This window comes from Hyaena hyaena, unplaced genomic scaffold (genome assembly GCF_003009895.1).
Source record: "Hyaena hyaena isolate Hyena2069 unplaced genomic scaffold, ASM300989v1 scaffold_310, whole genome shotgun sequence".
Lineage (NCBI taxonomy): Eukaryota > Metazoa > Chordata > Mammalia > Carnivora > Hyaenidae > Hyaena > Hyaena hyaena.
This window is the reverse complement of record NW_024080940.1, coordinates 1,758,842-1,784,648: the sequence shown is the minus strand read 5'-3', so window position 1 is coordinate 1,784,648 and position 25,807 is coordinate 1,758,842. Positions and strand designations below refer to the sequence as shown.

The 25,807-nt window shown below is 38.6% G+C and overlaps 1 protein-coding gene across 1 annotated transcript in view; it reads right to left on the bottom strand.

Annotated features, from left to right (window-relative positions):
• SPEF2 (sperm flagellar 2) overlaps positions 1 to 25,807 on the bottom strand; it is a 186,052-nt gene that overhangs the window by 45,096 nt on the left and 115,149 nt on the right. The window contains exons 24-30 of the mRNA XM_039248276.1: positions 25,001 to 25,138; positions 20,132 to 20,283; positions 15,707 to 15,887; positions 8,502 to 8,649; positions 6,498 to 6,626; positions 5,243 to 5,381; positions 944 to 1,173 (exon numbers count right to left, since the gene is read on the bottom strand). Coding sequence (XP_039104207.1) covers positions 944 to 1,173; positions 5,243 to 5,381; positions 6,498 to 6,626; positions 8,502 to 8,649; positions 15,707 to 15,887; positions 20,132 to 20,283; positions 25,001 to 25,138 — 1,117 coding nt within the window. The remainder of the gene's footprint in view (positions 1 to 943; positions 1,174 to 5,242; positions 5,382 to 6,497; positions 6,627 to 8,501; positions 8,650 to 15,706; positions 15,888 to 20,131; positions 20,284 to 25,000; positions 25,139 to 25,807) is intronic.

The window sequence follows — 25,807 nt, the reverse complement described above, 5'->3', positions numbered from 1 at the left end:
AATCACTCTGAGAGTGAAATAGTGTTAGTGCTATTGGCTATTCTCTAGAGAAAAGTAATGGTTTTCCCATACATGGATATTGTAAGATAAAATAAATCTGTATATAAGAGGTGACTTCATTCAGTGAGAAGGGGCAAGAGCTTTGAATCTGAAGAGGCCTGGATGACATATGACATAGGCAACAACTACTTTGTGACTCAGTGTCCAAGCCTATAAAATGGAGAGGAGATGCTAATCCTACAGGATCCGTCTGAAATTCCTGTGCTATCAACTGATGGAATTCATTAAAGAATATCTGGGAATAGAAAGGGCCTGAATTAAAAAAAAAAAAAAAGCCTGTGCAGATGCAATAGAACCATAATGATAAATGTGAAGGAAATACAGAATCAGTGTGCATAAAATACTATGTACATGTACATGTGAGCAAATTAATCAGGTAAGCAAATATTTTGTTGACAGCTTATCTGGTTCTGTTCTTAATCTGTGAAGCACTGAGGGAAAAAGCAAATATTAAAGGGAAATTCTCTCCTCCCTGGTCTCCCTTCACAGATTGGTCGGGGAGACAGAAACACAAACTATAATCCCAGTACAAAGCCTAGACTGGAAGTGTATGCAAAGGCTGTCTCTCTCTGTCACTCGCTGCCGGAGTGAGCGATACTCAAGTGTACCAGCTTCGTTGCCAGAGGCAGGGATGGGCCCAAGAAGAGAATTATCAGGAATGAGGACCACTACTGCTGAAGTGTTACTCACCGTTCTCCTTCTGTTTGTTTAATTCAGATCTATGTAGCATGAAGCAAATGCATGATAAACTAGAACAGAGCAAGGGCTTGTTCTGGTGACACTCAATGCCAGAGGGCTGTTTTACTTGTGAGCAAGTGATGGCCACCTTCATTAGCCTTATTCTTTTTTGTGCTTATAAAAGCATGATAATTATTTTTCCTACCTTGAGGTGCTATAACTAAGAACTGATCTCGAAGGTTGTCAAGCTGTTCGATGGTCAGGGTGCCATTTTCTTCCTTTTCTACCGGCGGAGGACGTACTGGAGGAGGGGAATCTGGAAAGACTTTCACATCACCATTAATAAAGAAATCTTCTTGGTCTAAATAAAGTTCACTCTGAATTTTTGTTGAAGTTTCAATGTGATAGCGAGCTACCTCAGTTAATTTTTCCACACTGAAAATGGAAAAATGAATAGGGTTATCCGCATTAAATACTATTGGGTTAGCAGTATTTGCTTAGTAGACATACACACAAAGTCTACACATCATACAGCTAAGTTAAACAATTCAATCTGCACGTTTAAAACTTCTAATTCTTTTCAAATCCATTTTGTAGAAAGACAGAGTGTAATTAAATAGAGATTAGAAATAAAATGTATGCTCATAGTCAGAGCTAATAGTCACATATTTTATACAAAGCTGAGCAAAAAGGGACTTCATCAAATATGGTTTTATTAGTATTAGAACATATTTTGCTGTGTAAGCAAGATTAATTTCAAGAGATATATTTCAATCTAAGTATGAACCAGAATAAAGATATATGACAGAAAAATCTGTAAAATATAACTGTTAGAACAACACATTTATTTGGAATCAGGATAAATTATACTGTTAGTCAGATTTAATACTGGATTTCTAGAAGAGTGGCTTTTCTCTAACTTTATATCAAGGAGTTTGATGTTATTTAAGACACAATTGTCAGAATGGACTTTAATAATATATACCCATTGAAATTGCATTCTATTTTTACAAATAACAATTCCTAGTTAAATCATGTAGTATAAACAACAAGAGTTAGGTGCAGTGGAAATAGTATTCAAAGCTGAGGTCTCATCCCAGAATCCTCTGTACCTATGAGTCCTTGGTAATTTACTTAAACTCTCTGAATCCTTATCTTTGCATGGAGCTGATAACACATAGCTCCATACCTTATGGTTGTAATGTCAAGCCACACAGGACATGGATTTAAGCTGAACTGGGGATTACAAGTATGGTCCTAATTAAAGTCCATTTCAAAAGCAAGAGAAGTTATATACACAAGAAGTGTATATTATTTATACAGAGAAGTACAATATTACCACATTAAAGAAAGGATTGTGTTTACATTTTGCAATAAAGACTGGACCTGATGGAAAAATCCATTTCTAATCTCCTTTTATGTAACCCAGGAACACCAAAATATATATACTGAAAAAGTATTAAAAAGAGCATTAGTTACTTTCTCTCAAAAGACAACTCTAGAATTCAGCTCCAGCATTCTGTACTGGTGGATGTCCGTTTTGCACATAGTATCTACTTAGTTTATGCCTCTTGGTGGCTGTGTGCTGGTGCAAGAGGTTAAGGCACTGGAGAGCTAAGTTTGCAACCTTGAGGGAGGAGGGCCTCCCACTGCAGACCAAGCCTGAGGCAGAACAAGATCTCAAAACGGGTGTGCGCCACCTAGTGGAGGTTATCAGGCATAATCTTCTTATGAATGGGAGGAATTAAAAATGCCAGGAAAATGAAAAGCAAGATTTGAAGTTCCAAGGGATCTGATAGCTTCCTCTCTCTCTCTCTCTCTCTCTCTCTCTGTCTCTCTCTCTCTTTTTCTTTGGCTGCCAGAGAGTTTTTGCAATAACCAAAACATAGTTTTCCAGCATAGCTGGAAAGTCCTAGTTTTAAGTTCTTCTGGCTACATTCAGAGGTCAGATACATACACATAATATAAAACTGAGAAATTGGAATACAGTTGATTAAAAATAAGAAGAATTTACTCTTGATGGTCACATGGATGGGAGCTGTGAATCCTAAGAATTAAGAAGACATGTTCTCATTTTTAAGTGGCAGGCAAGGAACAGAACCAAACATCGCTGCTCTGTGAGGCTAATGATAACTGACTTGACTATCCAGTAGTAAAATTATTTTAAGCCTTACTGCAATAAGGTTACCAGGCTGCCTCAGGAAACTAACAATAGAACTCCCCTATGACCCAGCAACAGCACTGCTAGGAATTTACCCAAGGGATACAGAAATGCTGATGCATAGGAGCACATGTACCCCAATGTTCATAGCAGCACTCTCCACAATAGCTAAAACATGGAAAGAGCCATCAACGGACGAATGGATCAAGAAGATGTGGTTTATCTATACCATGGAATACTCCATGGCAATGAGAAACAATGAAATCTGGCCATGTGTAGCAACATGGATGGACCTTGAGGGTGTTATGCTGAGCGAAATAAGTCAGGCAGAGAAGGACAAATACCATATGTTTGCACGTATAGGAGGATTAGGAGGAACTTAACTGAGGAACAAGGGGGAGAAGAAGGGGGGAAATGGTGGGGGAGAGGGAGAGAGGCAAACCATGAGAGACTCTTGAATGCTGACAGAAAGTGAGGACTGATGGATGTGGGGGGGAGGGGGGATGGGCATGGAGGAGGGCACTTGTGGGGATGAGCACTGGGTGTTATGTGGAAACTAATTTGACAATAAACTATTTGTAAAAAACTAAAACAAAAACAAAAACAAAAAGATCAGAGGTAAAGAAATTAATGATCAAAGGTAACAATAATTGTAGAAATATTCACAATTAAAAATAAATATGTATGAATTCTTGGACAGTTCTATTCCATTAAATTTAAATCTTAAACAACATGCAAAATTACTCATTAAAATATAACTTGTCAAGAGTTACAGAGAAGTAGAAATCCTGGCTGGATTATAACCATTAAAGTAATTCAAGCCATATTTCAGATTCTTAAAACAGACAAACAAACAAACACAGCTACAGAGACTTAAGTGTATGAGTTCCACAAAACATGGAGTGCCCAGTGAAGTCAAAATGAAATTACTGAATAAAGAGTAGCGATTCCTGCCATCTGATTTTTCTATGTCAGTATTGGATTATGACTAAATATATACGCCAGCTAATTTCACTTGTGAATGTAAACACAAAAATTCTAGACAAAATATTCACAAACTAAATGCATGTGCAACATACATGCTCCTACTCTTACTTGGAGTCTCCAGCTATTATAATATAAAAGAAAAATCTTATAAAACTAGAAATAAATAGGATCTTTTAAAAGTTAATGTATAAAAAGTTATAAACATTCTTAAGTAAAATCGTAGATCTAATATGATCTTATATAATAGAAGAATATAATAGAAGAATATACTATGTTTATGGTTTAAAAGGCCCAATATAATTAATATGCTGGTTTCCTTCAAAGTGTTCTGTAATTTTAATAAAATTTCACTAAAAAAAAAAATAAGGTTACCAGGCTGAGGTTTGTGTGTGGGTGTTACTATATAGCACAACAGATATAAAAATCTAGGCTGAAGATTTTACAAGGGAACTTTCATTATGAGACAAGGATTGTAGAGAACAAACCATCACAACTATCTTTTAGATGGCAGTTCTTTCGGACAACACTTGACATTTGTATTCTATGTAGGTAGCAACTTCTAAACTTGCAGTAAATGTTGATTGCAAACCGTAGTGTTCACAGAATCTAGATCCAGTAGAAACCTCTGAAATAGTCTGGTTGGAGTCTTTCCTTTTATAGATGAAGGCCACAGGGCCCCAAGCAATTAGGCACGCTGCTAATTCATGGACAAGGAAGGAGTCCCCATCTCTTGGATCATCAGGTCTCCTGCCTTTCAAGTTGAAGGCTATTTCTGCTTTGCTGAGCTGCTTTTCTATGGGAGAATTAGGAGAATGAAACTCTCTGTCCCTCACTAGGGATGAAAAGTCTGGAAAACCTTTGGAATTCAACAGCAAAGTAGAACTGGGTATTACCCTTACAAAGGAATCAGCCTAAGTGGTAAAACACCCCAGTGAATGACTTCTTAATCTCCCATTAATTGGCCTTGACTACTAATGAGTCTGGCATTAGAAAAATATGAAACATTACCTTATTTCTGATGAATATTTAAAAGTAATGCATAATCTTACCTTGTAAACTAAGGTCCTGCTTGAGCAGTGTAAAAACCAAACTCAGAAATGATGTGCAAACTTGTATATTGCAATAGGACACTTTGATATGCAACTTACTGTTTGAAATGAGCCAATACAAATGCACATGTGATCCCCTAAAAGGTCAAAATTTCAATTTGTAAATGTAATACATTAATAAATGCCTAAAAATCTGCCTATTTTGGACTCCAGAAATTAAAAAAAAATACACCTTAAAATACATTTCATTAAAATACATTAAAAATACACTTTCAAAATACATTTGAAAAGCCATGCAGTATATTACCTGGCCATTTCGTTCAAGTACCTCTCACCAAGCCACTTTTCCATGAGTTTATATACATCAACCACCTTTGTTACTAAATCTTCAAGGAAAGCCAATGCTTTCGTCTTTATCAGTTCAAGTCGGAACTGTGCGGCTATCTCTATTTAAAAAGAAAAATAAGGATTTTAAAATGTATACATGCATTTTTTAACCAACTGAATTCAGTTTTAAACCAATCATGCTTCAATTTGTGAAGATGTAGGTGCGCATTTAATATACGAGAATAGATAAGTAATACCTCATCTATGTCATTGAGAAAAAAAATGTAATGTATGGGAGGGTCATTTGACAGTTTATTTAAACCAAAAGTATAAACTGAGATTTACATTTTATTGCACTTTAGAGCAATATACTCTTTGATAAATTGGAATGGGAAAACACAAACAGATAATTTCTGTATTTCAAAAAGAGGAAGGTACAAAGTCTCTTGGTCTACCTACTTTAGCACCTTGGGAAGTCAAGGCCATTGTATTTTCTCAGCACTGGTAAAACTAGGGCAAAACCCATGTGTCCCAGGGCTTCTGGCTGCCCCGGCATACACCATCTATAGACATGTATTTTACTTCTGAAATAGTTTTTCCATCTTTCTTCTTTGCTTCTTCCACTGCCACTGGCCTAATTTGCTAAATTTCCTACTTTTTTTTTTTTTGAGGTCCATTTTGAGTTGCATTATACAACAAATGGAAGAGATGGAAGGAGAATATGTCTTGTAAAACCATTGCTATCTACAGAAAAGGAGGCTCTTGAACATAATTGATCGCTGACTGGCTCTTCTTTGGCCTCTGCTCCCAAGAACTCACTTTCAGGGCCTGTTAGCCTCCAGTTAGGGTTTAGTTTCCTAACAAGAGGCCTGAATTATTCCTAGCATATAAAGCCACCTATGTACATGGTCTTAAGTCTTCTTTCAACTTGTAAAATCACCCTGACTCTAACATACTCTTTTTGTTTCTATTCTTTGAGATTATTCTAATTATTTCTATTCTTTGAGATTCTAATCCCTCCCAAATTTTCTTTGTCTCTTTTTGAGATCCCACCAGACAATTATCGAACAGTCAAATCCAGCCATCATGTGGTTTTATGAAAACAACCAGCTAAACGTTGTACTTTTCAATCGCTTCGCTTTGTGTTCTACACAACTTGAGCCGGTCATGGGCTGTTGGCCCTACTGGTCTATTTTCCACTGAAAAGTATCATCTTGGTTCTTTTCAACTGCTACCTTCAAATTGCAGGGCAGCAAGGTGTTCTTCCTTGATTTTGAGCATCAGTTCGTTTTTCCTTTCCATTTCAGCAATCTGCTCTGGTGAAACTCTCACGGGTGTGACTTCTGCTGTCGACGGCGATTTACCTGAAAGAACAATGGAGAGTGCCGGCCTGCAAGCATGCACACGGCTACTTGGTTAAAATGAGGACGAAGTGAAACGTGTGAGTATGTAGTAAATCTCTTGTGATTTGCAAAGTACCAAGCTGAGCCCTGCCTGTTGAGTTTGAAATACTGATCTTTCCTTGAGAATTCTCCAGGTGGCATCTAGGCTAGATGCAAATAAGAATGCATTTATTGTGCTTATTGTGCTAGATGCACTTGTGTAGGATCGTGGGAAAATGAAGTGTGCAGTGAGGGCAGACATGGTTCTAGATTCCAAAGAAGGTGTGATTCAGTCTGGGGACAGAAATTAGCAAACCACAACATAGCATGGATGCCATTAGCCACTTGCAGAAGTACCGCTCCATACAAGGTACTAGTGTTAGCCAAGTGTTTCCTAGATCCTCGTCAAGAAAAGACCAGGGAATAACGTCCAGAAGATATGGCTGAAATGAGGCTCTTGGTCAAGTATCTGTAACCTACTTAACAATCTCTTCAGTAGTACTTAACTACAAGTACTTCAGTGATTACATAAGAGAATTAGAAAATAAATGTTTGTCAGCACTTGTCTGAGAATCTGCTCTTGCAAAATAGTAGTGTGTTTCTAGCTGCAGGCCCCATACATGTGATTCTACTCAGTATAGTAAATGTCTTGAAGGTCTGACCCCAATGCACTCAAATCTTGTGAAGAGGAGATAATTGTAAACAAAGAAATGGTAATAAAATGCAATTGCAATAGTAGATGTGTGTATTAGGTTACAGGTGAACAAGTGCTTAATCTGGATTTCTGTTTTATCATATGTAAAATTAAGGAACTGGACTCAGCCATTTATCCATTAAAGTAAATTTAAGCATGTCCTTCGAGTGCTGTTTATTTCATTCATTTTTACCATCTGAGATGGACTAAGTGGTGTGTTTCTTATGCAGTGCTATTCTTCTCTTTGCTTCAAGGTCCCTCCGGCCTCCCCACATTCTCAGCACTTCATCTCACTCCTTCTCAGGGTTGCCTAAATGTACTCTGACTGGGAAGTGCTTCCCTACCCCTCAGATGGAGTACGTGACTTCACTCTCAAGGTCACCTGTACCTCCCCAACTAAAGAACGATGACGGATCAAATGTCTGTCTCTGCTGGTAGACTAGATTTCCATCAGGGCAGAGACTGTGATTTTGTTTTTGTTCTTTAAGTTCTTCATGGCGTCTTTAGTACCCATCATAGCACGCTACTAGCAGGTGCCTCATAAGCATGTCATGTCATGAGCAACTGACTAGGGAGGTGACTTCTGCTCACGTGTTTCTGTCTCTTCCTCTTTTGCCCCACTCACCTTAAATATGTACGGGTGGAGATAGAGAGGAGGAGAATGTTGGTGGCAGAGTTTATCCCCAAGGTTGACGGGAGGTCTCTCCCAGCCCAAGTTTTCTCTCACCTCTGTTTTCCATCATGTCTCCAAGACGGAGATGAGGCAGGAGGCCTCCAGGAGAGAGGAACTTGCGTGCAGTAAACCAGAAACCTGAATTCAACCTGAAACCTACATCCACGTAATCACTTTTCACCTAATTTTGTCTCGGTTAATGCAGTCCCTTTGCACACACTTTTCAGATGACATGGTGTCATCTTGGAGTTCTTCTAGCATGTTCCAAACTGTTTTTGAGGTTTATTTTACCTTCGATACACTTGACTTTTTGGATAAACAGGTTAGGTGAGATAGGTACAAGGTATGATCAGCCAGCTAACACCACAGGAGCCTGGGTCTCGAAACTAAACCTAACAAATAGTAGCTTTAATGTGTCTGCTTAAATGTTTGTGTTGTACCAAGGAGAGGTGTAAGCATCTACAGTTTTGGATGCTAGAACCATGAATACCTTTTGCTTTTTTGTCTGCCTTTTTTTTCTTGGGTGGTTCCTTTTTGACTTTTTTGTTTGTACTCATCTGAGGAGACTTTTCTTTTGTATCTGTTGGCTGGTTTTCCTTTTCTTCTTCCATGAGCCTCTGATGAATTTCAGCAGCCACCTGGTTGTATATGAGCAATATTTCAATTACTGCAATGCTTAGGAAATATGGTAACTGTTTGGATTTAGTCATCACTCAATTCCACTGAAGCCTCATTCTACTGCAAACAACCATGCCACATACTCAATCTTTACGGAAAACACATTTCGGTGTCTGTGACGGCTCCATGGTTTTGCTTTTAAAAAGCTTCCTTTTTCATCTCAGACTCTATGGATTTAGCACCCACTCTTCTTCCAAGTTCCTGTTCAACTCAGGGCATTCCCCTATATCAATGTTTCTCTCCTTTTATTATTATTATTATTGTTATCATTATTATTATTATTGACTCCCCTACAGAGTTCTACAGATGGATTTTCCTAATAGTCCTCCTCCATGAAATTTTAATATTGCAAAAGCATATCTATGTATTTTATATATATTTGTGCTTTATACATAAAATGGGTGAGAATTTCTCATGCCCCCCTGAACCAAGTTTTGGGAATGCATGTCCTGTATGAACTGGGCTCCCAGACACTTGGATGCTGGTCTTCCATTCTACTCCAACACTAGGCCTCATCCCAGGAGGTGCTCATGAGGACGACCTATCCTGCAGACTAGACTCATCTCTGATCTCAGTTTCTTCCACCCGGGATATACTCAGCCTCCCGCCATCTTAGCAACCCTTCCTTTCACTTGCACAGGTGTTCTGTTTTGAGAGGTTAGTTTCGGGCCACCCCAGAGGACCCGAGGAAGGGGGAGGGTGGGGTGCTGTTGGGTCCCTTACACCTCTCCTCTGAGGCTCTGTGCTTCAAGTAGCAGGAAAACATTGTCTTGGGGACATGCCTGCAGTTTCAAAGGCCGGACCTTGTGAAGTGAATCCAGCTGCCCCTGGAAAGGTGAAGAGCTCTTAGGGGTATAGCCCTGAAAAAGGAGAGTGAAGCAAAGACTCCCAAAAGGGAGAAAGTAAACCTGCACATACCAAGGAGGCAGGAGCAACATATGGTTGAAAACCTTAAAATCTCAGTAAAGCAATTGGTGAAGAAATGGGGGTCATGACAATTTATTTATTTAAGTGCTTACTGTGTCTAAGCCTCACATTATCTGGGGAGGACCGGATGAGGGGCCAGGAGGAGAAGGAGGAAGTTGCTTGGAGGTGAATAGAAAGATGAATAAGACACAATCTCTCCCCTCAATGATGATTAGTCTTGGCAAGATACGCTAGCCAGTTCCTGCTCAGCCCAAATCCCTGCATACTTCCCACCCCAGGGCTCAGCATATAACTAACTGTCCCCAACTGTTCTCTGAATGTGAAGTGTTGCCCAACCCTCCAAATGGGCTTTAAGAAGCTTTTAGCACCTGCTGTGCTCATAGAGGATGCCAAGGAAATGCTTATTAATAGATGGAATTTCTTCTAAAATAATCATATTCCACAGAATATACCCATAGCTTCTTTAAAATCTGTGGAGCCCTAGAGAAATAGTAAAAGGTTTCAGAGAACAAGCCATTTGTGTGTGTGTATATGTATGTGGTTTCATTCAGATGCCCTTAATCCATAAAAATTTATTTCATGATATCTACTGTACTTTCAAATTCTTGGTAAAGCTGAAAGCAGACTTGTTAACATCCCTCCACTAAATTGCAAGCAATTCATTTGTGAATTTGTTTTTGCAAAGCACAGTAAGTTAGCAATTTCCTTTAAAATTGGATTTTTCTCCTTCATAAAGAGTCTTGTGGTGGTGGTGGTGATGATGATGATGATAATTATCATCATCTGCATATTTTTGGTCCACTTCCCTCAAAGACCTCTGGGTCTCTTTCAAAAATTAACATAATTCACAATACATCCAGCAATCTACCTGTAAGCCTAAAGAAACTCTAGAAATAACGTCGTGACATTGTGGGTGTTAAATATGAATTGTTTCTTTGAAATCATTGCAAACCTGCTAATTAGAAGAATGTTTTTCTGAAAATTAACATAGCACACTAAATGGGTAGCTCTTGGTAAAATTGCTATGTAGAAAAAAATGCCCGTGTTAAAGTGTTCTTATTTCAGCTGTGTTAATCTCTGCTGGTACTATTTTCCCTGCAAGTTTGCCGAGTCATGTCTGTCTCACTTGAAATTTAAAATTCCCTTAAGGTCATGTAACATCAATGCCAAGAAAATCCATTAGAAACATCAAAGCAGGATTCAAATATAATTATTAGGAATACTAATTGGGTTGTAATTACTAAACTTTTCTCCTTTGCTTTCTATGTGGTTTTTTAAAGTCCACAAGGGGTCACCTGGGTGGCTTCTTTGTTTAATTGACCAACTTCAGCTCAGGTCATGATCTCATAGTTCATGGGTTTGAGCTCTGTGTCTGGCTCTGTGCTGACAGCTCAGAGCCTGGAGCCTGCTTGGGATCCTGTGTCTTCCTCTCTCTCTGCTCCTTACCCCTCACACTCTGTCTCTCAAAAATGAATGAACATTAAAAAAAATAAAATCCATAAGGAAAATAGTACAATTTTCAATAAATTTTTTAATGTCATGATCTATAATATTTGTAATTTCTAAAACACTTTTGTATATATTATTTCACCGGATCTTTCAGTCATTCAATAGAGGAAAAGTGTGTGGAATGTCTCCCATGTTACAGATAAGGAACTGAAGACTGAGAGAGGCTAAGTGATTTCTGTAAAATCACACAACTTAATCAAGAGAGGTAGCTTGTGCTCTTTTTGCTGTATGATGCTCTTTCTAATAATGTAATATTTTACCAAGTCATTTCCCCTAGGCAATTCTAAGGGGATTTGTAAGACTTGTAAATTATGCTTACATAGCTCAATAAGAATAATAATTCATTTTTTTCTTGAACTCCTAGATCTGGTTTCCCCCTCTCTGGTGCTTGGTAGCTGTAATCTTGCAGTGATCACCATGGTCATTGCCATCATCATCAACAGTAACATCAGCATCATCGATATAGCAGCAGCCTCATGTCAGACTGTGCTGAGGGCTTAGTATCATATTGGATGTGGGCATGATGCTAGGTTTACGGTATATAAAAAGTTTTAGAATACAGGTAAGTATTCAGAAAAACAACTAATGAGATAAAAATTATAAACAGTGACCTAGATAGTAAGAGCCAAATGCCTGGGGAGACAATATTGTTATAGGGATTGGAAAAGCACATGATGAGAGAAGGCAAGGCCTTCAAACAGGTAACCAACTAGTCAGGAATCAAAGCAGGAACTAGCTCTGAAGACTTATAGAAAGTATATAATTTAGGCAAATAGAAGGTAGGAGGAACATATTTTAGGAGAGAAAGAAGACATTAGCCAAGGCATTGAAATTGTTAATGCCCACGCAATATGTTGGAAGCAATATCTAGTTGGTTGGTGAGGTTTGATGAGTTGGTGCCAGCAAGATAGGGAGCTCTAAGCCTCTGAGACAAGGGTTAAGGATTCCATGGTGGCTACTGGAGGTCATCACACTTTCCTATTTTCCTCCCTGGTCAATAACGGAAGATCATTTCTGTAGCTTAAAAACATCATATGCTTAAAAAAATTAATTCTTTTCCTTTACATGGATCATCTTCCCTTTATAAATATAAAGTAGCCATCAAGATATTTGGGGTGTACATGTACCCTCTTAATATATACTTTCTGATTGTATTGTTTCTTCTAAATCTTTTTCTGTTCCTTTTTTTTTTTTTCTTATTTTGGATTGAATATTTTAAATTTATTCATTTTTTCCCCTATTTTAGTTTGGAAGTAACACACACTAATTCACTGAGTGGCTACTCTAGGAATAACACCATGAATTACTGACTAAAAAAATATGTAGACTTTGATTAGTTAACAATTCATGGTATAATTCCTAGAGTAACCCTTAAGAGAACAGTAATAAAATGCACTACTTCCAAAATTCAGTAGGGGGAAAAGAGCAAGCAAGAAAAAATAAAGGCTAAAAATGAGAGGATGAACAAAGAGATATATCATGTAAACAATATTTAAAAGTATAATTTCCAAGAAAACATTATAAAGAAGATTAACTCCTAGTAAGAAAAGGTTCATCAGGCTTTTTTTTTTTTTTTTTTGAGTTTATTTATTTCTGAGAAAGGGAGAGGGAGAGAGAGAGAGAACACACAAGCAGGGGAGGGGCAGAGAGAAAGGGGGCAAAGGATTCAAAGTGGGCTCTGCACTGAGCAGAGTCCGATAGGGGGCTTGAACTCCTGAACCATGAGATCATGACCCAAGCCAAAGTCAGAAGCTTAACTGACTGAGCTGCCCAGGTGGCCCCAGGCCCAGATAGCTTCTTGAAGGCTACTAAACATTTCAAGAGGAAATAATTTCAAATTCCTCAAATTTTCCTAAAGAATAGAAAGAGAAGAAACATATCCTGACTTGATTTATAAGGCCAGTATTACCTGGATGCTAAAGGCTGACAAGGCGAGAATGAGAAAGAAAAATTATAGAATTTTCTCACTCATGAACAAAGATTCAAAAATCCTAAGCAAAGTATTAGGAAGGCAAATCTAGCAATATGTAAGAAGGATGATGCTTCATTATAATGTTGGGCTTATTCCAGGGATGCAGCATAAGTCTAATATTAGGAAATTGACCAATATAATATTTCACATCAATAGAAAACAGAGAAAAGAATCATATGAGAATCTCAATAGATGCGGAAAAAGAATTTGTTAATACATTTATGAAAAACTCTCAAAGCTAGAAATGAAAAGAAACTTCCATACTCTGATAAGTAGTATCTAAAAATTCTATGGCCAACATTTTTGTAAATTTTGACAAGTTGATTTGAAATTTTATACAGAAAGGCAAAGAGCCAAGAAGAGCCAAAGTTCACTGGACAGATGACAAGGTGGGAAGATTTGCTCATTTTGCTCATTTAGATAAATAAAGGATATGACATTATGAGTTTTGAGTATGAAGATGGAAAAATAGAGTAACGCGACAGAACTAATTTATGATATAAGGTCACCTAGTTTATGACAAAAATGATACTGCAGTGAAATGTGGAAAGAATTTGGTATTACTTATGAAAACTGAAGTATTATGTATAGTATTATCTACTGACATTGAAGTTAGCAAATACTCTTATATATCCAACAGTTGTGTGTGCATATGTGCGCCAGCGGACAAATACAAGAATATTCATAGCAGGGGTATCCATAATGGCAACAACTGGGGGCACCTGGGTGGCTCAGTTGGTTAAATGTCAGACTTCAGTTCAGGTCATGATCTCACAGTTCGTGGGTTCGATCCCTGTGTTGGGCTGTGCTGACAGCTAGCTCCGACCCTGGAGCCTGTTTTGGATTCTGTGTCTCCCTCTCTCTCTGACCCTCCCTTGTTCACACACACACTCTCTCTCTCAGAAATAAATAAAAAACATTAAAAAAAAAATGGCAACAATTGGAAGCCCATATGTGCATTAGTAGCAGATTAGTTAAATAAACTGGGATAAGCTTATATAACGAAATAATATACAGCAAGAAAAATGAAGGGACTACATCTACATTCAGTAACATAGAATGAATCTCATAAATAATGTTGAGCGAAAGGAAACACAGAGAGACAAAAGGTAGGAGTTCATGTACTTAAAGCTCAAAAGCAAGCAAAGCTAAATGGTACAGTTAAGAAATACAGACTTGGGAGACAAAACTCTCTGAAAATCAAGGCAATGGTTAGCAAGAAGGGAGACAGAGGTTCCGTGTTGCAGGGATGAAGGGGGTTAGGATTGGGAAGGGGCACAAGAAGGACTTGGTAGGTGCGGACCGTTCCCATTTGCCAGTGTGTATTGTAGGTGCGTTCATCAAGGCATGCAGTTATAGGCCGTGCACTTTGTCAAAATCCACATTAAATTTTTATAGAAGAAGCAAGATAATGACAGGAATCTACAATCACTTTTGAGAGGGAGAAACGAAAGAAGGAACAAAAGGAAGAGAGGGAGAAGAGAAAGGAAGCACTGAGGCTGCTGTGACATAAACCAGAGAAAAGAACCCAGAGGCAGAGTGGCCAGAAAGGGACTCGAGAAACAGTCAGAAGCGTTGCCTCCTCGCTCTGAGATCCCGGGACAAGCTCCTCTTCTGCGGCTTTCACAAAGTCTTTTGGAAGGTGGAAACTGCTTCTGGTATGGATAAGCTATTTCAAGGAAACTCAAAGAAGGCTCGGCACAGAATGAAAGCAGAACCACACTGGGCACTCAGGCCTGGAGGATGAGGGCACAGCAGCCATCCAAGCTGAACTCTGTGTGTTCTTTCTTTACAGGGCGAAGCTTCTACTTACATTTAAGTTATCTGGACACTTTCCCTTTGTGTTTGATCTGGTACAGGTCCCCTGCAGGCAGCGACTATCGTCCCTTCGCCTTCCAGTGAAGGTGGAAAGGACTGGAACTTTGAACCCATATGGTCCCAGGCTCAAATCTCCTCTTTGACACTTACCTGCTAAGTGATCTTGGCAAAATTTTTTAACCCTTCTGGATCCTTGTTTTTCCATGATAAAGAGGATAATACCCCATAGGTAATTTATATAAACTAGAGGCCTGCAGGCCAAATGTGTGTTTTGCTTGGCTCTGTAAAGTTTTACAAATTTAATGATTTCAAGTATGTTTAAATGAGTAGGTTTCACATACAAACTTTGACTTTCTGGATTTTCTTGGAAAATTGGAAAATCAGGCCATACTGGGCCTCATTCTTGAATAGTAAAGTTGGTTAGGGTGGAGTAGCACACAATTATTTAGAAGTACAATTTCCACTTGGCCACAGTCCTCACCCCCTCCCTATTGTATTATATTTGACCCATGTCGTTGACTTTTCCTGATTGGCCTTTTTGGGCTCTGCACTTGGAAAGTTGGCCCAGCCCAGAGAATAAACCACATGTTGGTTTGCTCCATTCTTGACCGTATATATTGACTGACTGAATTGTTTCAATTCTTATTTCTTTCAGAAAACAAAACAAAACAGTCCCTGAAAGTATAAAGTTATACAACATCGTGTAAATTTTCTACTCGTGGTATATTGCGAACATTGGTGCTTTATGAATGGGTTTTACTGAAAATGTGGTAACAGGAAGTGCTTATTACCATGTTAGATATCGCTAAAGAAGCTTGGTGCCAGGTGTCCATTAGCAACTTTTCATCTGCCTCAAAGTTCGACTCAACATTTTCCAGTGAGTAATCGATCTTGCCCTTCAGTACGGTTTTTGTTTTTGGTTTATACATAGCTGAATCCGGAGAAATGGATATGCGAGGAATTAGAGGAATTCTTTGAGAAACAAACAAACAAAAAAGGAAATATTTTATGTACAAAAAGGAAATATTTTATGTAACAGAATTCTGTCTTTACGACCACGCTATTTTGGGGATTTTGTTGTCTTGCTTTAATCTCAATTTTCAAAGCTGTCCTGGAAGAACTCTTCAAATGAAGACTACAAAAGACTATATTCACATTTTAATAGTCTTATTAACAAGAGGAAACTAGGAACAAATAGTAACAAAACATAATCTGAGATCTCGGTAATCACTAAGAATCTCATAATCTGAGATTCTCAGTAATCACGAAGAGGGAAATTAAGCAATGGCAATTATGAAGAAGTGCAATTTTGAAATTTAACCAGGGAATAAACTTCTAACAAGGAACAAATCCGTCATGCCCAAATAAAACTGGGCATCACTCATTTTTTTTTTTTTTTTTTTACAAATAGTTGATTGTCAAATTAGTTTCCACATAACACCCAGTGCTCATCCCCACAAGTGTCCTCCTCCATGCCCATCCCCCCTCCCCCCCACATCCATCAGTCCTCAGTTTTTGTCAGCATTCAAGAGTCTCTCATGGTTTGCCTCTCTCCCTTTCCCCCACCATTTCCGCCCTTCTTCTCCCCCTTGTTCCTCCGTCAAGTTCCTCCTAATCCTCCTATACGTGCAAACATATGATATTTGTCCTTCTCTGCCTGACTTATTTCGCTCAGCATAACACCCTCAAGGTCCATCCATGTTGCTACACATGGCCAGATTTCATTGTTTCTCATTGCCATGTAGTATTCCATGGTATAGATAAACCACATCTTCTTGATCCATTCATCTGTTGATGGACACTTAGGCTCTTTCCATGTTTTAGCTATTGTGGAGAGTGCTGCTATGAACATTGGGGTACATGTGCTCCTATGCCTCAGCATTTCTGTATCCCTTGGGTAAATTCCTAGCAGTGCTATTGCTGGGTCATAGGGGAGTTCTATTGTTAGTTTCCTGAGGAACCTCCACACTGTTTTCCAGAGGGGCTGTACCAGTTTACATTCCCACCAACAGTGTAGGAGGGTGCCCGTCTCTCCACATCCTCGCCAGCATCTAGAGTTCTCTGATTTGCTCATTTTAGCCACTCTGACTGGCGTGAGGTGGTATCTCAGTGTGGTTTTGATTTGTATTTCCCTTGGGCATCACTCATTTAAGACGACTAGTATCATTTGGCTTCCTGAAGCGGGCAGTTAAAAAGCAGGATATGACAGATGTGCGGTCTGCAAGGGGGAATCCTGTGGAGGTAACAAGGTTTTGGTAGTGGGTGGGGATGATATCCAACAAACCTCCCTAGTTTAGTGTATGGATGGTGACGGCTTTCTCTTTGTAAAATGCTGTAAGAAAACAGGGTTAAGCTCTCCTTCTCCCTTCTTTCAGCCATATTGCTGCCCCTATGCGGATGCCCCTGGGAACATTCTATCCCCGAATGACTCCCAAATCACAAAGGCTGAGAGAAGCAGGTAGAGATCCCCAGAGCAGAATGCTTATTATGACTGGGACACACCTTGGTGACAAAAAGTGCAAAGAGCCCTCAGCTTGGGCATAGAATGGGGACAGAGAAGCTCCAGGGATGCTTTTGCTGAAACCTGAGGAGTTAGGAGCTGTAATAGGAATAAGCATTTGCTTCGGCAGACTCAAGCTGCTGGGGAACACAGTGTTGAACCAGAAGGCTGGTTGTGAACTTCAGTAAACAATTAGTGTGGTCTTGTTTTTAAGCATTAGATGTGGTTTCTTGAACTTGTTTCTTTCATTATTATGGTACTTGGAATTCTGAGAGTGTACTGTGCCTATGAAGGTAGTGTGCTAAGGTTCTTCTATGCAGTATACATCTACCCACAAGGACAATTTACATTTTAACAATCAAGTAATGCTAAATCTCAGTCATCAAGACACTGAAATTCATGTGTCCAACAAGTTAAGGTAAAAGTTGTGTGATCATCTCTAAATGTTTAATATCGTCCAACATGTATTTCCTAATACCTTGCTTTGGAGGACAGCAGTGGTGACATATAATTTAGAAATAAAATTTGGGGTTAGAATTCATTTACTGGAAAAAATTCTCATCTAGTTAGCTCTGTCACTATCAATAGATACAAATTGGGGCTCCTTTCTGAAGCTCCTTTTCTTGGATAATACAGATATTAGACTACTACTATTACCAGTTACTAATTCTTAGTAACTACTAATTATTAGTTACTAGTCAATTATTAGTTAGTTATGTTGTTGTTATTTTTGTTATAGGAATAAAATAGGCAGTTCTGTGAAAATACTCAACAGTGTGCTTGTTTCCCTTATATATGTTAAAGAGACTGTAGTTGATTGGTTGATTGGTTGTTACATTGAGAGTTTTAGTAGATACTCATAGCAGTGATTTGAGGTTGAGATTGGTGCAGAGTTGTTTTGCAGAAAATAAGAACTGCTTGTTCTTTTGCCTGTTTTATTCTGCTAACCAACTTTAATAGCTTCCCCAATATGCCTAACTTGCTATTTTGTGCTAAGAACAGAATGCACTGCTACTGTAGACATTGGAACTTGGCCTCTTTTAATGTCTCTGATGGTTCATATTGCCTGTGGAATTTTTTATTGTTGGATTTTCAAAGTTCTCTTTCAGCAGCTTGCTGAGTTACACATTTCTCTTGTGTTTGTACCAAGAAGAAGGTACAAATTTTCCTTCTTGTATTTTCTTGCTTACAGATGGGAATCATTGGGACATGGTGGGATTAGATGGAGGAAATCTAGGGAGAAGAAATGGGTCTCATATCTCATGTATAACCAGATTGTGTTCAGGTCATCTCAAATCCTTCTTGATACATGGGATGATAAAACAAAGCAAGAACATGAAATACTTATAATTAAAATAGTGCATGTAAGTTATTGTCATAATATACAAGAAAAATAGTCACCACTTATAATTGAGATTATCGAGACTAGATCTCAAGTCTTCTGATTCCCAAATGTGGTACTCAGTGCTTTGAGGATTTCATTTTTTTGTAATTTTAACAACCTTACTTTACAGATAAGGAAACCAAGGCTTAAGAGAGTTGGGGTGACTTTCCTCCCAAATAAATTGTTTTAATTTACTCACATAGTAAATAATAGACCCAGGATTGAAACCATATCTGTCTGTCTTCAAAACATATTCACTATACCATATTTAGTCTGTGCAAATGTACTTCCCGCATTAAGTTGAACAAGCTGGTAAAGTACACATAGTGTACTTTCCAGCTACAAAACATATCATATCCTTGGAGATCTAAATTTAATGTTCAGCTTGTATATTATTCTTAAAATCTAACTTTTTTCCCCTTTCTTCATATTTATTGATTCTTGTTTTCTCATGACCTCCTTATGGGTCATGAGAAAATATTACCTTAATTCTTAATGCTATTTTATTAGTTTATTTTTAATCATTTAATTTTAAGTATTTTTAATTTTATATTTGTAACTTTAATTCATTTTAATTCTTACTTTTTGCACATTTAATATTTTATAGTTGAGGCCTACATAGGATTGCTACTACTCCCACCCCCTATTTCTTAAAAACATTTTTCTATTTGCTCATTGCTCCTCTGGGTTTGGGATCTTGCCCTCTCCTGCCCTCACTCACAGAGTCTATAAAAGCAATTATTTACAAACTTTTGTATTGCACAGGAGTGTTTGGTTGAAAATATAAAATTTTATTTTCTTGTTCTAGAAGGAATCTGATGTTAGACTATTGACAAGTCTTTCAGTCTCATGAAGTCATAATCACATATGACTGAACCTTCACTGTTTCTCAATTTGTTTACCTGTAAAAGAAGACTCATAAGCCCTTTCATTTTCATTTACATGTCACACACACACACACACACACACACACACACAAGGTCCTTGGAACCTTTCCTAAAAGTGGTAGAGATTTATGATTCCTTACTGAAAACCCTTGGGCCAAAATTTTTTCAGAATTAAAAATCTATATATACTATCCCAAGCAGAGTCAATCAGAAGCATCTCATAATAAAACACACTATACTTCTGCAGCAAAGTGAGTAAATAGTCACCATAATTTGGATGATAATGCATATCAATAGCTTAAGTGGAAGTTAGAAAATTTTTCAGAGCTTCTTTGGATTTTGGATGTGCAGATACAGGAGTGTGGTTTTTATAAGCAGTATTCAACTTAAAATCACAAATTTTTAGTTCAAACCAAGTATAGTGCAACATGATAGTTTGCCTTACCTATGTTGGGTTTCCAAAGCCTCTCCACTATCCAGTTGGACCAATGGGACTCGAGTAAATCTCTTATTGTCGTCGATTGGGATTTTGCCTTCCATTCCCCTATAATAATCTTGAAGGAGTCTCTTTGTATCTTCGAAACGGTTCAGTTCTGTCTTTAATAGCAAATATGACTGTCAGTACCCGAGAAAGAACAAATGATCTGTACATATTTCCCATATAAGTTCTGTAGGCACTATTTTAAAATATTTCAGTTGAAATCAATTTTCTGGAAATTAAGAAAGAGAATAGGCTATAAGGGTATAATCTAAAATTTCATTAAAAAATAAAGATAACTGGTGCCTGTGTTCTCTGTACTCATTGATTATGATTCCATTTAACAAGATGGTATTTCTAAGCCTCTTGATATTGGGACAAAAGATTACAGTACGTATGATGCCAGAAGTAGTGTATACTCTTCATTATTTTGATATTAAGAATTCCTGTGTACTGTATATTCAATCAACTAATACATTACCAAATATATGAATGTCTTCTACCAGAGGTAACAAATTAGTTGATTTGGAAGATGCCAAAAATAGGATAAATACTATACAGATACAGATACAAATACAAAAATTTGAAGTATAAAGTAAGAGACTAGGTTTTGGTCCTCTACGACTATGGAACATAGTCATGGAAAAATGACAAGGGAAGGCAAAGTGGTAATGGATAGTTCCCTCTTCACAGTTTCTATTCTTTCTCAGTATGTGTGGTAGGGAGATCATTCCTTCATGCTCACAGCAAAACCCATCTGTTGACTTTGCCAGGACTGCCTTGAGCAAAATGGAGAACACCAAGGAGTTGGTGATAAGTTGAGCATCAGTTATTCACAAGGGACTCCCTGCCAGCCAGGCCGTTTCCCTTTGCAGTAATGAGGAAATGCATGCACAGTGAGTGTCCAACACACAAGTGTAGACCATGAGTTTTCCAGCACATTTTCCCATTATATGTCAGAGCAGTTGGCATATCCATGCTCCTCTTTGGTAGTGTAAACATGACACCCAGACTGTGCTCTGGGTAGTAGGGGCTACTTAAACCAGTACCGGAGGGCCCAAAGATTGAAGCTCTTCTGCAGAAGTATTTCATGATACGTAGTTAATTATAGAAACCATCTTTTCCAAAAAGAACAAAACCGACCTAGTGTTCAAAGCCCTTATCTGAACCTAACCCAAGGATATTCATGAATATTTGTCAAGTAATTAATGTTGCCATTTATCTCATTAAACATTAAGACATAGTTTCGTACTGCCATATTCACAATTTAGAATAAATAAATGCTTTCACACTGTTGTCTACAACAGAAGACAAAAACAGTTTCAATATGTCTGTTTTTGATACCAAAAAGGATGAATCAAACTGTTCCTGAAAAGCTGTCATGCACGTTATTAAACTTTTCCAGGCAAATGACTAAAACAGAAAGAAGTTCACTTGGTTATAGTGAATCTATATTATAAAATAAAATTCCTATTGGGGCATCTGGGTGGCTCAGTTGGTTAAGTGTCCCACTTCAGCCCAGGTCATGATCTTGCTGTCTGTGAGTTCAAGCCCTGTGTTGGGCTCTGTGCTGACAGCTCAGAGCCTGGAGCTTGTTTTGGATTCTGTGTTTCCCTCTCTCTCTGTCCCTCACCCACTCGTACTCTGTCTCTCTTGATCTCAAAATAAATAAAACATAAAAAAATTTAAAATAAAATTACTATTCATATATTTTTTAAATTATAGAGTATGTGTTAAATATTTGGATTTTAAATATAAAAGTACATTTAATTAATTTGTCAAACTAGTATTTTGAAGTGATTAAGGAAACTAAATATTTTTATTTTCTTGCATAACAACCAAATTAAGTTTTAAAATATTCATATATGGACAAATCTCACAGTGTGATAAGTGTTTGCATTTGTCATGCTGAGAGACAGAATTCTAGTTTTGAAGAGAATGCTAGAAAATCATCTAGCATAAAATTTATTGTGTAGAAAATTTGTCCTGTAGGCTTTTAATGCTGGAGATAAAAACAAACAAAAACTTTACAATGTTGCACGGTTTCAGAAATCCTGGGTTAACTTATCGAAAAGTTTCTTTATGGCAGGCTACCTTGATGTCCTACTATGTCAATATGCTTGTCAATCTCCCAGGGGGAGGGAAGCATAGAGTATGCAGTATTTCCCAATCTCATTTGATTGGTGAGTCCTTTTTCTGTGAACCATTGTGTAAAACTAGTGTTCCATGGAACCCACTTTGGGAAATGCTTATCTAGTTGTTTGTTACCCAGTACTGCAGGCCCTTGAAGACTTTCTCAAGGATTCTTTCCCTTAGCCCTCCACAAACATGTGCAAACATCTGCTTAATGAGTTTCCAGGACCAGCAGCTCAGCTGCTTCCAAAGTCTGTTATTTGATGGACAGTTGTAATCATTAGGCTCTTTCTTCATTCATCGAACTGAAATCCACTTCCTGAAATTTCCATCTTTGGTTTTTATCAGAATCCTATAGATCCAGTGCAGAATGAGGTTCCTTCCTGTTCCACGTGGCAGGTCTTCATCTGAACAACGTTGATGATACAGCCATAGTTAGGAGCCCTGGCCCGGGAGTTAGGCTTCCTTGGTTCTAATCCCTGCTCTCTCACTTACTGATTGTGTGCCACCAGACAAATCAATTCACTTACGTCGGCCTCAGTTTCCTCATCTGTGAAACAAGGATTATAACAGAAGTTTACAGCATAGGGTTGTTGTGAACGTTTAATGCAACCTGTGTGAAAGTCCATAGAGCAGTGCTTGGCATGTACAGAGTAAAGAGTAAGGAATCGCTTCTTGGCCTTTTGGCTAAGATCAAGTGCAGAGTAAAGAGTAAGCAATTAATAAACAGCAGCTTTTATTTACTGTCCTTTCCTTTATCTTCTTTCCTCCTAGTTTGTTTTAAAAATGGATTTAGCTTAGGATGAGAGCCTTAATTCTAGGTATTGCTGAGACATAAGTCATACTATTCCTGCAAGAGGCACCTACTGCTGGGGCTAATGAGAAGTGATTCACAAAGATTCTCTCTTCCCTTTGCCTTCACTACTGGGTTTCAGTTATTTCCTCCACAAGTTTCTGATTCACTGTTCCAATAGCCAATCTCTGCTTGCCCAAACAGGAGTCCCAGGAATGTTACCCGAGGTGACTTAGGCTGCTTGGGTGGCTCACTTTAATCCTTTGTACAACCCTTGCCTGGATCCCAAAGCTTATATATAGTCAGTGAGGCTGCTCTTGCATCTCAGGTTTCTGCTGACTTTTCAGGCCTCCTATGGTCCCAGCTGCCTCTGCATCTTGGGCTTGACCCTCTGAAGGTTGGAAATATCAGCATTCATCGTCTTTTGTTGAATGAACATTTATTGAACACCTACTGTGTGCTAGCTCAGATTGTTAGCTAAATATTCTCCTCTCCTGCAATATCTTCTCATGTAAATCAGTCAGTTGAAGACTAAAAATGTATCCTTTACCATTCTCTACCCTCACCACTATTCTATTAGGATACAGTACTCTTATAGACACAGCTTACTATTCCCCTCAGTGTGGCTAGACTGTAGATAGTCTTCTTCCTAAGTCTTGGCTCCTGACATCCCTTTTCTTATTTACTTTAGAAAACTTGTCATTGTAAATCCTTGCTTTGTCCATTTGATGTATAAATCTTTTAAAAAGCTTCTTGCCAGTTTTAGAACCTAAAACTGTCTTTCCCAAGTATCTGGGTACTAACCCTTTGAGATGTTAAGCATCAGGGAAGACAGTGCCCCTATCTGCTGGTTCCTCTGGGAATGGAGGAGCCTTGCTCCCAGTAGTAAAACTACCTTCTGTGGAGAAGGTAGGAGAAAGTTTACTTTCCCTTTAGGCAAGGCCAGTCAGCAAGCGCAGATGGTTTCTGTCTTGGGGACTACACCCTAGCTCTCAAACTCTCTCTAGTTCTTCCTCTTGGAAATCCTGAGTATCCAGGCTTGGTCTGTGCTCTCTCTCCTATTGTTGACAACAGTCTTGGAATAAGAGCAAAGTCTAACTTCTTTTTTTTTTATTTTATTTTTTTAATGTTTTATTTATTTCCAGGAGAGAGAGAGAGAGAGAGAGAGACAGCGAGAGCAGGGGAGGGTCAGAGAGAGAGGGAGNTTATTTCCAGGAGAGAGAGAGAGAGAGAGAGAGACAGCGAGAGCAGGGGAGGGTCAGAGAGAGAGGGAGTCACAGACTGAAACAGGCGCCAGGCTCTGAGCTGGCAGTCAGCACAGAGCCCGACGCGGGGCTCGAACACGAACCGCGAGATCATGACCTAAGCGAAAGTCGGACGCTTAACTGACTAAGCCACCCAGGCGCCCCCAAAGTCTAACTTCTTATCTTGTCCAGTGCAATTTTTTATTTAATAGGTTGCAAATATAATTTGATGAGGTTGTTCTGGTGAATGGTATTTTTTTTCAATCTTGACAAATTTTTTTTTCTGGAATCGAATGCCTGTTGACATTGACCTCATCCACGCTCCGTGGCAGGGCTGCTTTTTTGGGCTTCTGCTTGCCACTCTGGGTGTCCACAGTGAAGGCTGACAAGGTAACAACCAGAAGAGACACCGTCTCTCCTGCTGCTCTCCACCCTTCTAGGCTGGTCAGTGGTTGCTTGGGATGCTCCCAGTTCTGATGCTTGTTGAGCCTGGGGCCAAAATGATTTATTTCAGCTAACTTCTTCAGCAAGTTGGAACTCAGGCCAGCCAGTGTGCTGTGAGTAAAGTGAGCCTGAATGGGCTCCTCATGCTTCCAAAGGAACTGTAAAGGAAGGGACAGGACATAGCTGTGGAAACGAGTCTGAGTCGTTGACGGCCACTCTTACCTGCATCAGTGAGAAGAAATGGTTCATCGTTATTCCGATGGAGTCCTGCAACCAGCTCTCGTTAATGATATCCTGACGTTCCTGCTCTGCCTCTTCCTTCCGGGCATCACAGATGTCCCACAGGCGGTCTCGTAAATCCTGAACAGAAAGAGGCATCGCTGTTACGCTTTAGGATCGTGGCTCAAATTACCTCAGTGTAATAAAACTAGAATCTTTTGCCTGTTTAAAAAATATCTCCATAGAAAATTAGACCCAATGCACTCATGTGTTTTACTTCTTCATTCAACTAATATTTATTTTGCTTCTACTCTATGCCAGGCCCTTACTTTGTCAGACCAGCTCACCAAATCACATGCCCATGTCTAGCACAAACCCACTGCGGTTCACTTTATTCACGGATGGCTATGTGTTATGTAGTATTCTAATCCTTTCACAGAAAATCTTAGTTGAAAAACTCCTTTCAGGGAATTTGGGGGGAAATGACATATTGTTGGAGGAAGAAATATGCAGCTGTATTTAATCCAAGGGCACTGGCTTGTTCATTAGTTATGAGTGGAACATGTCATTCGCCAAGAAGTGCTGTCTGAGCTTAATAGGATTGTTCAAAAATCCTATTTTTTTAGTTTTTACTAAAGAGCTAGCAGTAAAAAAAAAAAAACCAATCTTTTCAAGATCTCAGGTCTGCCGTTTATATAAAAAAAACTAACGATAGTTACCATGTGCTGAGATCTTTTTTTTTTTTTTTTACAAATAGTTGATTGTCAAATTAGTTTCCCCATAACACCCAGTGCTCATCCCAACAAGTGC